The 15,961-nt window shown below is 39.5% G+C and overlaps 1 protein-coding gene across 1 annotated transcript; it reads left to right on the forward strand.

Moving 5' to 3' along the window:
- Positions 1-6,308: 6,308 nt before the first annotated feature.
- LOC104525578 (cytoplasmic dynein 1 intermediate chain 1-like) lies at positions 6,309-11,787 on the forward strand (the record flags this gene model as incomplete). Its single annotated transcript, XM_010168774.1, has 3 exons — positions 6,309-6,416; positions 8,869-8,983; positions 11,697-11,787. Coding segments are annotated over exons 1-3 (314 nt in total), but the record flags the coding sequence as incomplete, so codon positions are not given.
- Between the last annotated feature and the right edge of the window lie 4,174 nt (positions 11,788-15,961).

Raw genomic sequence — 15,961 nt, forward strand, 5'->3', positions numbered from 1 at the left:
GATTTGTAAACCTTTACAGAACAAAGTACAAGACCTTTGCCCATCTGCTAGGAAAATATTCAGAAGCTGAAAGATAGAAATGGTGCATTCCTTGAAATCTAACACTTAACAACCATTTTTATTTATAGATAAACACACAGATGCAGTGTAAAAACCCTGGCTGCTTTGCCTCAAGGTTATGTGGAGAAAAATACTTAGTCTCTCCAATTTTATTTTATGTTTCCTTGAATTCATCACACAGGAGATTCCTTAAAATACTGCAAATGCTAAGTTTTTGCAGCTGCAAATATTTTCCTTTTGTTGTGATTTTGTAAACATTGTTATGCCTATTTCGGAGAAGTGTTTATGATATTCGACTGAAGTCAAGTACAAATTCTGATGCATGATGAAAGGAGGTACTCATATGTTTACTTAAAAATTGTTGTCAAGAAGATGGTTCTAGCCCCTCTTGCCCATTTGAAGTGTGTTTCAAACGTTATTTTCAAATGAATACCATGGATTAGAATGCATTTATGCTAGGGTAACAGCTCCCTCTGGTTTCTTGCACACAAAGATGTTTGTCTGCTTAGTACAATTTCGTACTTTGCATGCACACTTTACACTTGTAAAAGTCATAGGTAGATCCCATGGGAATTTTTTCTGTTGAAAATATGTGTAATATTCCTAACTGTAGGAAATGTGTTTATTTGTACAAAATAGAGACAAATACAGTACATAATTTTTTCCATTAGGAAAAAATATATAATAGTTTCCATATATAATAGTTTCAATAGTAATAGTACTCTCACTGTATAAACTCATTCTTTAAACCAAAAATCACTGAGTAATTTATTTTATTGTGCAATTTCCTTTGCCTTTCAAGCTAGAGACATTTTGCAGTTTTGGACTCAAGAGTAACTGCCTCTTTTTGAAGGCATATGAATAATACATGTACAGCATCTACAAGTACTAGATCCTGCCTATTTATTTTAGAAAAGTATATTAATGAATCAATTATTTATAATTAGTTGTATAGGATGACTAATGCCATATGTAACAGTATTTAATGAACCCCTTTGGTAATTGCAATGGAGATAATAATGAAAAAGACAACATAGGAAGTCACAAAACAGGAAAGACTGAGGCTCGTGAAGTGGTGAATATAGGTAGTTCTATTCTAGTGCAGCCTGCTGCATGTAAAAATCCCCCAAACACCAAAAAGCAGTAAAATCTGTAGACTTTTTTATCTCCTACCAGATTTGGAAACTTAGGTTTCTTTTTAGATGAGCTCAGTGATATCACACAGACAAGCTGCTATTCAAGGAGATATAAGGAACAGGGTTTAGGAGGAAGGCGATGTTCTATCTTATTTTCTTTTTCTGCTTATAGAAAGTGTGCACTGTCATCCTTTTCTTTGTCTTTGTTTTTATTTTATTCATTATACACTGGGCACTTCACGCTTATTTTTTCTCGTATTTAATCCAAGCTATGTACATGTGTTGCCACTCTTTGTACTTCTGTAACTCTTTGTACCTCTCTTTGTACCTCTGTAATGTGGTTTTATTACTCTAGCAACTATCAATTTATTGATTCTGCAATTGTAGTAAACCTTTTTAGATGCCCGTGACTATTTCTGCTGTTAAGTGCTCATATAAATAGCTAAAAGAAATCTGCTCAAATATTGTGATACTGATCATTGATAAAAATCATAGAATCATAGAAGACCTTGGAGAAGAATCATAAAGACCTTGTAGCTTGTTATAAAACTGTAATAAGTTTGTTGGCTTATACCTATAAAAGTTCTTGCATGGCTTTTAGTCCAGTCAAGGGTAAAACGTTGTTGTTTGCATCTTCCACGCTTATGTGCTTACCACTGCCACAAATTAAATGGCTGTGAGATGTCACTACTTGTGTGATAAGCTTAGTGGGGTAGTTCTGCATATGTTCTGTGTGGCAGAGAAGTTTGTGCAAACTCCATTATTATTTTAAGATTAATGTAAATGGTCTTTCAAAGATCTTGTTTCATATACTGACAAGCTGAAAGGAACTGCCAGGAGCATATTAAGGACAGGATTCTTCTCACACAGTCTGAGACATTTACAATGGAGATTTCTAGAACTTAACTTATCACCTGGGACCCTTTATCACCACTGGAGAGGAACTGGTGGCTTTGGGACACACCTAACTACTTTTAGACGTCTGCTTTAGGAAAAGTGGAATCACATCCTAGGGTACCCATACTCTTGATTTTACCTGCATTGATGGGGCAGCGAAGCTGGTGAAGGGGCTGGAGAACAAGCCTAATGAGGAGCAGCTGAGGGAACTGGGGTTGTTTAGCCAGGAGAAAAGGAGGCTGAGGGGAGACCTTATCACTGTCTACCACTATTTGAAAGGAGGTTGTAGCGAGGCAGGTGTAACTAGTGACAGAACAAGAGGAAATGGCCTCAAGTTGTGCCAAGGGAGGTTCAGACTGGATATCAGGAAAAATTTTTTTCACTGAAAGGGTTATCAGGTGCTTGAACGGGCTGCCTGGGGAAGTGGTTGAGTCACCATCCCTGGAGGTATTTAAAAGGGGTAGATGAGGTAATCAGAGATACGGTTTGGTAGTGGACAAGTACGGTTGGACTCAATGATCTCAAAGGTCTTTTCCAACCAAACGATTCTATGATTCTAAGGATAGCTCTCCATCTTCACTGTGAGCATCCAGATTTAGTGAGGTAAGCCCAGTAGATGGTGAAGTCCCAGGAAGCAGTCCTCAGAAGCCTCAGCACTGAATTTGTAGGTGCCTGTGTGACTGTCATTCTGGTGGGTCTGGTGACCCTTTGATGTTTAAGTGGAATTGGCTGTATTTCCAAGCCTAAAAGAGGACTCTGGGGCATATTTAATGCGTCTGGGGAAGACTGACATCTTGAAATACAGCAGTCTGTTTCATTATAAGTCATGTCAAGAGGAGCAGGCTCCTTTCTCCAGTAGCTCCAAGAAAGGAAAATTTCCTCAGAGTATTAGGGGTGTGAGTGAGTGCTGTCTGTGCAAGGTGGTTCACATCCACGTATCCTGCTACATCGCAATAACTAAGGTCTTCTGGAGTGGGAGGACTCTTTTTTCTTTTAGAACTGTGTCACTTGACAGTAAACTGGGCCAAACAGAATAAAAACTGATCTAAGATTATGCATCTCCCTTGAAGAGGAGAGGCCTAGGCTGCTGCCCTGCAGTGAGAACTATTTCTACATTTGATGCAGTGTTCAGTGTGTTTGTTCCTACGAATTCCTTCTCCCAGATAGGTGATTTAAATACAAGCTGTGCTCCTTACTGTTTCCCTCTGACCAATGCCTTCTCCCAGGCTGGAGAAGATTAGGTCATACATAAGCCTTGGGCTGTCATTCTGCACCACAGAGAACGTTAAAAGTAAATCATTTTTACTGTTTGCCTTTATCTCTCTTGGCGTGGCATGCCTTTTGGTACTCAGAATGGCAATTATTAGAGATTTGTTCTCAGTAGTGAAGAGGGAATGTTAACTCCATGGTTAATGCCAGGGAGAGTGATGTGCACGCTTGCCTCATTGCTCACTGCTGACTTGCTGACTATCTGAGAAAGGGTATGTGGTTACATACCCTTGGTGTTTGTGCTAAAATTGTCACTAACCAGTTTGAAGGTTGGTAAACTGTTTGGGGGGCTAAGGCATGATTTTATTATGTGCAGGATGAAAGTAACTCGAGATTAATTTCTTTCTATATCTCAGGTCTGGCAACATTCCTTGAAGGAAATTTAATACATCGTCTTTGTTGTATTTAAGATCTGTTTTTTAAAAATAGGGCAAAGTTATAATAGGATTTGATCGCCCTGACTGGAGCATTGTAAAGAAGGGGCCAGGCACTAAACCATGGATGCTCAAATCAGGGAAAAAGCTAGTTAGCTTCCTTGATATTAAGGGACTGAATTTTTATAAAGCTGTTCATTGATATCTGACAAACAGCTTGAAAGGGATGCCAAACCTTCAGGGTTTCTGTCATGAGCCTTAAAATGTATTTGCATATGTTTTGCATAGAAACAGGAGCTCACTCTCTGTTGCCAAACTGCAGAACTAAAAGGATGCACAAACCCTATCTAGTCCAAAGGGCTCTGAGGGGAAGCTTCATAATCAGAATTCAAATGTGTGCAACAGATTAGGAAAATGACTTCAAATGGGATTTCAGCCATATCTGAGAGAGACTCACAAATCCTGAGCAAATTAGTAGGCAAAATACAACCTTTGCTTCCATTAAAAAGCTTGTTTTCTTCTCCAGGCATTTCTCATATAAAAAATAGCTTGCTGACGTCAACTCATCACACAGATTAATGTTGTTTAAGGTGCCACTGCTTAGTTTTCTTGATATCACATGCAATTTTTCTGACGGTTTTGATTTCTCTTTCTCAAATAGAAAATGTTATCACCATGAATAGGACCAGTGTGATGGAGGAATAAAGAAAAGCATGTCCTCTGCATGCAGGCAGTGCACCCAGTGGTCCAGTTTGTTAGTCTAATGTCCTTCCTAGCTATACCATTTACTGTGAGTTGTTGTGGATTGAACTGGGAGTCCCTGGCCCTGAAAGGGTGGAAGGGTACCTTACCAGGTATGCAGAATCTGCGATGGTGTGAGGTGGACAGGCATAACTTCTGCTGGTGGGCTTCGGCTGGGAGTTTGACTGGGAAATGTTAGCTCTGTAGTGTGGTGCACACCCAGATACAGGTGTGCCGGCCTCTCTGGCATCCCTTATGCTCCTCTTAAGCCTGCCATTTGCATTGAATGGTTTCCTCTTATGATTCTGCATTTTATTATTTTCTTTCATTGAAGGAAGATGCTTGCAAAGACACTTGGGGACAAGGTTGCTTTTAACGTGCAGGTGACGTTTGTTGGCAATACCCTCCATATCATGGGCTAACTGTGCTTTTATCATTTTGAGGAGGAAGCTGACAACTGCAGAGTACTTTATGGTGGGTGAAAGTGCCATATAATTTTTAGCATATAGATTTACTCTCCAGACATCTATCCACCCAGGCAGTAAAATGGGTGGAGTTCTCATTACTGTTAATGGAGATTTGCCGTTTGAATTGCCCATGCATCAAGCAAGTAATAGGCTTCCTTTGCGTATACATGGCACTGCTATTGATCTGATTGATTCTGGGTGGCAGTGGTGGATGTGGTCAGTGATGTGTGAATTAATAGGAAAGGCACAGTTAACTCTTTTAAGGAATGTCTATATTAGTCAGGACTGTTTTTGAAGTAAATGCTAATAAGAAAATCAGTATTTCTGTAGTTAGATAACAGCCCATAATGATGTTGCTGTTAGAAAATGAATAATCTGTGATTGAAGTTACGGATTTGTGCAACACTGGTGGGGTTTTAAAACTGTAGAAAAAGATTGGTATCCTAAGTTCTTTAGAGATATGGCTCTGTTTCTATGTGATGTGACTTTATATCTCTTTACTCTTCATTTTCAAGGCTGGGGTAACAATAGCATAGGTTGAGAGAGGTTTGAAACACAAAGAGCATATGTGGCTTCATATCACTGTCCTACAGAGAATTATGTTTCAGACTAAGTGGCACGGGAGTCTTTTAGTAACTAAGAAGGAATACTTTTGCCAAGTTTGCTTGATTGGAGTGAAATCAGGAATATTAACCTCAGGAATATTCCTGCCTCTTTGAAAGATGATCTGAGTGCAAAACTGTCATCAGAGCAATGTGCTGCTTCTTTAAAGAGAAGCTCAGGTTTGCTGGGTTGCCTGGTTTTGTGTCTTGTTTGCAGGCTTTTTGGGTGAATAGCCCATCTTTCCCTGGAAAGGATGGAGGATATTCCTGTGCAGGAAAGCCCGTAGCTTGGTGAGGGTGCTCTCTGGAGGGGTGAATATGTGAAGGGTACTGCGATGGAGCTGGTGGTCTATGTGAGGTTGTACCAGTGGAATGGGAGGGGATCCTGGGATGGCAGTTTTCAAGGTATGTGCAGAAGCAAATGTTATCATGTTTCCAGTTTTTGCAAGTAGAATTGTTACTTGTCTAAGATATGTGGGTCTGTTTGGGGCAGATCTAGTTCTTGTACTTGAAAGCCATTTGAGGGTCTGGGTCCTATAGTCTGGCAGAGCTGCGGAAATAAAAATTGTGAAACAAATATCCTGCTTTCTGCATTGTTGGTGTAGTCCAAGGGCCAGTATTTATACAGATATATTTTTGTAGCAATTTTAGAAGCACTATTTTTGGTATAATTAAGTATCTCTTTTTTTTTCAGTAAAGAGGGAAAACATTTAATTCTGTTCTCACCTTGGTTTCCATAATTTTGTTTCCAGCAGAGTCAAAATGTCAGACAAAAGCGATTTAAAAGCAGAACTTGAGCGCAAAAAGCAGCGTTTGGCTCAGATAAGAGAAGAAAAGAAACGGAAGGAGGAAGAAAGGAAGAAGAAAGAGGTAAATATGCAAAAGCACCTTTTAGATAGCTCATGCTTTCAGAAGAGGCTCGCTTAGGTTTTGACATCTCACTATGATATACCCCAAGGTATCTGTCATGTGGAATGAGTTCCTCAAACCCACTTCAGTCTAACCTTAAAATCGAAATGCTTATTTTTAGTCAAGAAAGTTGGAGTGAGGGAAGTGCTTTTAAAACCGATGCACTGTCAGATGACAACGATTTAGACAATATGATATGTATGTGTGTATAGAAAGAAAAATTGATTTACCACAATGCTTTTTCCTGGGCGCTCCTTCAATGCAAAGGGTGTGGAGAGTGGGGAAGGACAGAAAGAGGGCTTACATTTTTTCAAAGCCATTACAATCTAAATGAGTATTTTTATACTCTGAAGACTAGCTTGATTACTGGCTAAGGTAACAGATTTACAATTATTATTCTCCAGTAAAGTAAAACGTAATTGCAATTGCATTTTCATCTTCTGGCATGGGTGCGTCTTTCAGTTCTGTTAAAGTTTGATTGACATATTAGTTTATTTGTCCTTGACAATATGCATTAGGTTTTTCATTAAGGGATTTGTACTTCTTTTTATTCAGTCACTTAGTGGAATAGAGGTGAGAATTGACAGGGAGTGGATATTCATTTTCATGCAAAGTCAGAGAAGCATTAAGTGATTATGTTTCCTTTCCTTCACATGTCAACACTTACTGTAGTTTAAAGCACCTGTTATCCTTTACTAATAACTGGTTTCCTTTTAAACTGACACTTTAATATTGTACATGAATTTCGTGGAATTACTGTGGAAATGTGATGTGATCCAAGAAATCAGCATTCCAGTTTTGACTGTCTTTTTAATCTTTTTTCATTTGAGCCATTTTTGTGCAATTACCAGTACACCCCCCAGTGAGGTTCCTGGAGTCACTAGGGGAGTCCTCTGTAAGCAGAACTTTAAATGTTAATGTTTTCAGTGTTCATTACTAGCCTGTTAATGAATTAGGGCGAAGGGAGCCAAGCTAATGGCTTGAGGAAGCTATTAATTCCTTTCCTTTGTCCCCTGCCTCTGATTTTATGCCTCGTGCAAATATTGTGGTGGTTGGAAATTTCCATTGGCCCTGATAGCCGGATCCAACTTGGGACACCCAGATGTATAGATTAGGCCATGGTGCCTAACCGTGGCACTGTAATGGGGTGCACTGTTATGCCTGGTGCCCTCCAGGAGTGAAGTCTAACATTCTCTTAGGTACACTGGTGCAGAAGAGTTGTCTACAACCCTGCATACTGTGAGATACTTCAGGCTAGCTCAGGGGAAGAGCTGAGCACAGGAATATGCCTGAACTTTGTTGTGGTCTGTAGAAGCAATGATCTTCTGCATCCTGGCCATATCCAAACTGAAGAACATGGCAATGCTCCTGAACTTCATAGTTTTCTGTTGTGCCTGCATCAACACCAACACCAGGCTGAGGCGCTGTGCGAGTCCCCTGTGCCACACACTCTGGTTTCAGCAATCTGTGTGGAGATTAGATAGGATCTGTCGATTTAGAAGCAAACTTAGGATCCGAAGTATAGAGGGAGATGCTACCAGACATTTTCTGTAAGAACTATGCTGGGATTGCTGTATTTAAGACATGATAAAATGATAGGCACGACCACTTGCATTTTGTTTTACTTGCATTACTGGTTACTGCAATAGACTACAAAGCGGGACATGGGTTCAGTTCCCTCATCGGCCTGGGAGAAGAAGACTGTCTTTCAAGGGAGTGCTCTGGCCACTAGGCTGGGGTATCAGCGTTTTCCTTCTGCCTTACTACATTGAGGAATGATGAGCCAAATGTAAGAGATTCTGGCTAATGCAGATGTTGCTCCTTCTGTTTCTAGGCCCCAGTAGACCAGAGCAGGAGGAGGCTAGTGTGTGCAAGCTCCAAGTAGATACGGTTATCTAAGCAAAGAGGGAGGGATCTTGTGGACCATTAGTTTTTGCTGTTAGTGCCCAGGGCTGCCAGAATCCTATTTTAGACACGTTAGGCCTTTCCTTTGCTCCTGTTACATGTTGACACTTATGAGAAAGTATTTTTATTGCCAACAAGTGCTTGGGACCAAATGTAAGGCCTTAAGCTACATCACTGAAGTAATGGTATCTGTTACTCTATGGTCAGCTTTTATGTCAGCTGAATAAGTTGTATCTGATGAGTGAGAGGCAGAAGATATCCATCAGTGTACTGTAAAAATCCTTGCAAATATACTTGCAAATATCAATTTTTCCATGCATTCAAGAAAATATATTGTTATTGATATATAGAGTATAAATTATTTGAAGTTATAAAATATCTAAACACATCTAAGTGAATTTCAAAGTGTACCTAAGCAGTGATGCATATAAATATTTTCTACACACTTAATTGCTAGAGCTGATTATATGTGGATTAAACTTTCCTGTTTTGTTTTGTTTTAACTCAGGCTGATCTACAGCAAAAGAAGGAGCCAGCTCAGGAGGATTCTGACCTAGACCGTAAAAGAAGAGAGACAGAAGCTTTGTTACAGAGCATCGGTATATCCCCAGAACCACCTCTAGGTATTTAAGAGAAGCACACTGTAAAGCATTCAGCTCTGCCACAATGAATGCAGTCTTTCTATTAAAGCATGCCTGGCTTTTTTGATTTTTGGCTGTATTAGTGAAGTGAACTCTTCTGTTTGAGTGCCTGCCATACCATTCACATATACCAGCTCATGACATTCTGAGTACTTGTCATTGCCAAAAACACCAGTTTCATTTCTTCAGTATTTTTTTATGAATGTAATGCAGGTTGGTTTTGCTTACAAGCAGTGATTTCTTTTCTGATGGACTGTTTTATCTTCTCTCACATCTATCTGATGACCCACAAAATAATATTATAAATGCTGTACTTCATTAGCCTCAAGTTTTGTTTCAAAAATTCAGATTAAATGTTTGCTAAGGAAAGAGGAACATAGTCATGTGGAAACTCCCGTTGATTTTCTTTTAAAATCAAGCAAAACTGGAAAGGGGAAATAAAAAGACAAATCACAACTAGCAAAAGGCTTATAATCAGATCATTATTGTAGATTTTAGATCTGGTTTCATGCACTCAACCTCTTTTTTGGTTTCAGTTCTAGAATCTGAAGTCCTCGGTTTAAAAATACATGTGGCAACGTTTATAATATCTGAATACTGGTTACCTTAATTAAGTTCTGTCTCACTTATTGGGTGTCTCTAAACTGAGAAATTTCCTTCCTTCCTTCCTTCCTGTACTTTATTCTCCCTTGAATCCAGAATAACTGTCACTATTTTAGCTGAAATATTGGCCCCTCTGGAGATACCAAGCCTTGTCATTAAATTCGTTTGGGCTGGATCTGTAATTTTATCCCTAGATATTTTTGCCTGTAATATTTAGGAAAAACTCCAAAGTTGACAAAATGCTGAAGCTCTGATTTAGGAAAGCCCCTTAACAGTTGCTTGGGGGCTTATGCAAGTAGATTGTGACATTCTGAATTGAGATTTCAATTCATAACTTGCATTAAAAAACATTTATTAAGAAAAGTTACTATTTTATAAGTTATGATATAGTGAATGAAACTTTTAAATAGCAATTCTCAGGAGAATTGTCTGACAGGTAATGGTTAGGTTATTTTTATGTATCATAAAATATGTTTTGTAAATTATATCATTATATTATAAAATCAGATACATTTTTAATGCTCTAGCATTTAAAATACTAATTTTTATCTACAAATAAGGAAATATTTCCTTATCATATTAATAACTAAATGCATATATTCATGTTGGAAATTATAAATTCTTATCTTAGTTAATTATTTTTTGTTTGATACTATCAAAAGAATATGAAAATTCACATGCAAGATGATTTGTTTTAGTTAAACAGTAGTATTTTGTCCTCTTTCATTCCCATTATATGCACTCACAATTAGGAGGCTTTACACTCACATTATATACACTCACAAAAGAGACTTTAATTGTACCTTCACATACGTATATGATACCCAGATCCCACTGTGAATCTGGAACACATAAACAGCCATGACATACCTGTAACCTGCCAAAGGGCTGTCATGAAAATGAATTTACTTTTCATGCTGCAGTCATTTCTGTGACAGTCTCTAGTGAGAATCTGCATGAAATGTTTGACCACATGGAAAATCCAAATCTCTTGACAAGTCTGTCATTATACATTATAGAGCATAACAAAATAGTTTAAAGTTTTACTCTGCTAAATCTATAAAAGGAAATGCACATGATTTAAACCAAATGGGAAACTTTGATATTGCGTTAAAACCCCTTTTTGTGTTTTTTTTTCAACGTGGCTGCTTTGAAGAATACTTGCATTAAATCTTGACTGGAGCCATCTCTGCATTTTAAATATTTTTGAGAAACCATTTTAAAAGAAATCAAGATATTTTTACCTTTTTTATTTATTATTTCCTTGCTGAAGAGCTTTAACTCGGGCTGACCTTGAGCTATGAACTTCCTTTCCTGTTTCAGGAAACAAAACTGCCTTTGCATGAAATATGCTTCAAAAGCACTGGCAAGCCAAAGCGAAAATCATTTCTACAACTTGGACAAATAGCATCTAAACCAAGGGAAAATTCTCCTTGAGTGTTGAAATCATATCCCACCCAAAATGGAAAAATTATATGATCTAAATTACTTAAGAAAACATGGTCACTGAGCAAACTAATATGTATTCTCACCATCTTTGGGAAATGATTTTAACTTAGCTGGGTTTCCTTATTTAGCTTCTATTTTTGATGCCATATCTACACTGTAGCCTTAGGCCATATCTGATGGATGCTAGCTTCTGATTTAAATTAAAAATTTTAAAAGTATGCTTGTTTTATTGCCTACTTGACTTTACCAGAAAAGTTCACTTAGTTTTTTGACAAGGCAAGCCGCTGATATTTCTTCATACTTTTAAAATCTTTTGCAAGTCAATTTAAACTATAGCCAAGAAAGCAAGTGCTGTTTTATTTCCATAGATATCTCCTCCATTAATTAGCTGTAGATTCCCATTGGGCTTTCAGTCCTGTCTAAATTCATGTCAGTTTTAACACTTCCGAAAGACTTAAAATTCACTTGACTCTCTTCCTTTTCTTTTTCTTTCCTTCCTTATTTGCTTTCACCATTTCAAACTCTCCTACTCATTCATCCACTATCATTTTGGTCCATTGGTTTTGATTTGTCTGACACTGCTGTTCATCAGTGCAGTCGCTGCATGTGTTAACATGGGATACCTGTTATTTTCATTATTTAGTCCCAACCCCTATGTCTCCCTCTTCGAAATCAGTGAGCACACCCAGTGATGCAGGCAGCCAGGACTCGGGAGATCTGGGACCCATAGGAAGGTAAGACACAGAGTGGATGGCCTTGAATAAATGTGTTATTTTCACTTTGCTCATACTTTCCCATTTTTACCTTTGCTTCTTTAAATGAGAACGTGCTGTATCTAACGTGTACTTTTGTTTCTGCGTTTTCCACTGTGTGTTAGCATCCAGTAAGACTGGTCTCAGATGTCAGGTAAATGAACGCATGCAGCAAGCGGATCTTAAACTATGAGCCCCCCACCTCATATTGGAAGCAAGAGCTGAATTTACACTTCTAAAATGGCCCTACAGAAAGCTGTTAATTCTATGTGGATATACACTAAAAACAAAGGGAAGTGCCCAGTGGTAGAACCTGTTACTCATGTGAGTTGTCTTTATTCACACAACCAGTCCCCTTCGAAGTCCTCCCAGTTATAATGCCAGGCTGCCTCAGTTCTCATGTGGCTGCTCTTCGCAGCGTGTACCACCAACAGTGGTGGGGAAGAGCTTGTCAAGGAACAGGCTGAAATACCGCGGGACTGACTGGCAATCCTGCCTTGAAAACTGCAAGAATCAGAGTTTCGGGCAGAATGGGAGGGAAACAGCTCTCCTCTTGTTGGAAAGTGTTGGTGAGGTGCGTGTGAGGGATGGGCACAAGAGCAACCTTCTCATCTTTGCTCATATGACTGAAATAGGAAATGAAGTGGAAATCCCAAAATAATTCCTGCTGTGGAGTAGAAAAGGAAGGAGGAAGCTGCTGGTAAAGGAGCATATGTTCAATTAAGAAGAGGTCCAACCAACTATACTGTATATTTTGAGAACTGTGAAACATGGGTCCTAATAGCTGTGTTTGTATCAAACTAATTCAACACAAAGCTGAGCTGCCAGCTAATCCAAGCCTGCGAGCCAAGACTCCACTAATGGCTTGAAAGCACAGTGATTGCTCTCTACAGTTAAGAGTTGTCAGGAGTAGACACCATACATCTACAGACATCAATACTAATGTCACAGAGCTTCAGGTCACCAGATTTCAAACCACACCAGCCTTCGGCTCAGAAAAATCACACTCCTATAGCCTGAAATTATATTGTGTTCCCCTTCAGCCAGATGCAGACACCACCCGTTGTGATGTGGAGGTTGCACAGCTGCTGGTGAAATCTGCTTAGCCCTTCTCCCAGGTCTACCCTCTAGAAGAAATGGAGGTTGTTAAGTAGGAAAGCCCTTGCCTGTGAGATATGGCAGTTCAAAACACAGAAAGCAGTATAATGCTACGTTCATAAATAGATGCAGTAGACTTCAGCAATTTGAAGTACTTTGAGCAGAACAAAAATGGTTTTTAAGCAAAGCATAGCCTGCTGTTCAGGATAAAGTTACTTCCCATAGTCCTACATGCAGCTATGACAGCATTGGCTGGAGATGTCTAATTTCCTGGTTTTCTTCTGAACCTTAATAATGTAACTTCTTTGGTGTTAAGGTAGTGAAATGCCCTTGGAAGAATTTATTTTACTCTGACCTATGTTAGCACTTCAAATCTCTGTCAGCAGCAAGTGACAAAAGCATGTGACCACATGTCCTTACAAAGAAGAATGGAGTTTGTCCTCTTCAAAGCTGACAACATACTGCATTGTGGGCTTTTGTTTTGGGTCCATTTTCTGGCTTGCTGTGGCCATACTAGGAATTCAGTGGGAATCCCAGGATCTTGTTTGTAGTCCACCAGTTTGCTTGCCATCCTCTCTGATAGTGAAAGGGCTGTACTGTGTGTGAGGAAGGCCACTTCCAGGTGTTTGCCTGGAGTGATTAATTTGTGGTAATGGAAATTCAATGATGTTTGGTCCAGGCCCTGGGGAATCTCTGTAATCTGTGGATAGTACGGGGTGGCAGTTAGTTTGTCAGTGGGTGAAGGTAGATGTGCTCGGTGTGTGGATGTGTGAACAAGTGCACTCAAGCATGCCTGTGTGATAGAGCAGTCAAACCTGGAGAGCAGAATGCTGATAGACCTGTTATCACAGCAGGTAAAAAGCATTAAATCACCTCCGCTGTTTTCTCTCTGAGGAATATCTAGACCGTAATTCTGGCTTATTTTGACTACTGCCTATATGAATGTCTGCTTATCTGTATAAGTAAGGTTACTCTGCTTCATTTTAATGTATCTTTCCATTTCACTGTCTATGATAGAGGGCACTTTTGCTGGATCCCCTGTCATGCCATCGTGCTTGTGACATCTTCCTCTTTTCCCCATTCTACTGCAACTTCGCTGTAAACCAGGAGACTGAACACAGGCATTAGAGGAGAACAGATTAGTACCAAAGCTGTAAATGGCCCAGTCTCCGAGATCATGGTTCGTCTGTCGTTGTTGCTGCTGATACTGCTGCAGAAATAAGGAGCTCACACAGGCTGACAGAAATCCTGCCTGCAGATTACTTCTTGCTGAAGTGTTCTCCAGAGGAAAATAAGAATATTAAAAAAAAAAAAAAAAAAAGCTGTGAAGTCATAGATTTTGGTTCACTACAGGAGAGAGGCCATGTTGAAAGCTTTAAAGAAAGCAGGAAATCTTTATATGTTCCCATTTGAGGCAGCAGTTTCTGGTGCAGAACTAGGCTGGGTTCAGTTGTCACTCACAGTAGTTGTCAGACTCAATCTATTGGTCCCAATGTCACCAAGTATATGAGACATGTTTTGACTGGGAAGCACCCGTGATTTCTTACAGAACGGTGTCCTGGTTTTGCTAAACATAGTTTAGCCTGAAACCTGTGTTTCTGACATCCCCCTTTCAGGAAGGATAATTGATACACTGGCGAGTTTGGACAGTGTTATTGTGGAACCACAAACCTCACTCAATCTTACTTCACAAGACAAAACAGGTGACTTTCGTTTAGGTTCCTGCTTTGGCAGGGGAACTGGACTAGATGATCTTTTGAGGTCCCTTCCAATCCCTAATATTCTGTGATTCTTTGATTCTGTGATTCTGTGACTTGCTCTCCAAGTGTAATAGTTGCATGGGGAGCAGAAGGGCTCTGGCAGGCAATGTGTAAGAGCAGCAAATTGTTTGTCATTGAAGTTGGACAAATATAAACCCAGAAAAACTTTGTCAAATTTTAATGGTGAGGCAAATTAATCACTAAAGCAATTTACCTAAAAAGTCTATTGGATCTTCTATCACTGGACATTGCTCATGCACGCTAATGTGCCTGCCCAACAGGCAGAAAATTGGTCAAACAATAATTCATTCAGAAAAGTCATGCAGCTTTTTTGTTGCACAGGAAGAAAAGCTGCATGGTCACAATGGTCCCTTTTGCCATACGATCTATAGACTAGTAGTGCTGTTATTCTACAGGACCATTGTCCATTATCCCCAGCACAATAGCTGTAGCAACGTTGCCTTTTCCCTGATGCCATTAAGCTTATTAGGAGAAGGTGTGGGGCAGACTGTGTAATAGCACTAAATTATGGAACCATTTCTGTCCCGTGCAGCCCAAGTTTCTACGGGGTTTTTTGCTGCTTGATCTTTAACACCACGCTGATATTTGTTGTAGCCTTTTCACTAGTGATAACACAAGGTTTCAGGAGCATTCCAGCTTCCCCCTGAGCCATGACAGCAACTGTAAGAATGAGCAGATGTTAGATGAATACTGGTGCTAGAAACTACTGACAGTTTTCTTTGAAAGATTTCAGTTGGACAGGAGAGCCAACTGTTAGGGGTTTTTTTGTGGTCTTGGGAATAAATTCTGGGTACGCAGAGGCATGTTATACTTTGATTCTGAAATATTTGACCATAAATGTGGGCTTAAGAAGTAGGTTTGGTACGTGCTGCTCTTAGTTACCAGGCTGCTCTGAACAATTCATTAGAGCCCTGTTGTTGCACAGCGAGCAATTTGCCTATCTCCACATTGCTTTGTACACCCCACTTCCCTTTTCTGATGGCTGTGTCGCTTGTGCTACACAGATAGGATAAGAAAATTACATCACAACCTGAACAGACACCTATCTCTGGATAGATGAGTTATTGGTTCACAGGGCTTTCAGTTATGATGTATTCAGAGATGACTCATTTTCCACAAGGCAATGTTGCAAGATCCCATTAAGATTCTCCTTGGAACACAGTATGCTTGGCTCTTTCAGGATAATTATTTTGTTTTGTTTAGTATTTTGTAAGCATTCTGTTGGTGCCCAGTGCCCTATTGCTGATGATCAGCCTATACAGACATGCACAACTGAA

Source organism: Antrostomus carolinensis, unplaced genomic scaffold, assembly GCF_000700745.2.
Source record: "Antrostomus carolinensis isolate BGI_N321 unplaced genomic scaffold, ASM70074v2 scaffold53005, whole genome shotgun sequence".
Classification (NCBI taxonomy): Eukaryota; Metazoa; Chordata; class Aves; order Caprimulgiformes; family Caprimulgidae; genus Antrostomus; species Antrostomus carolinensis.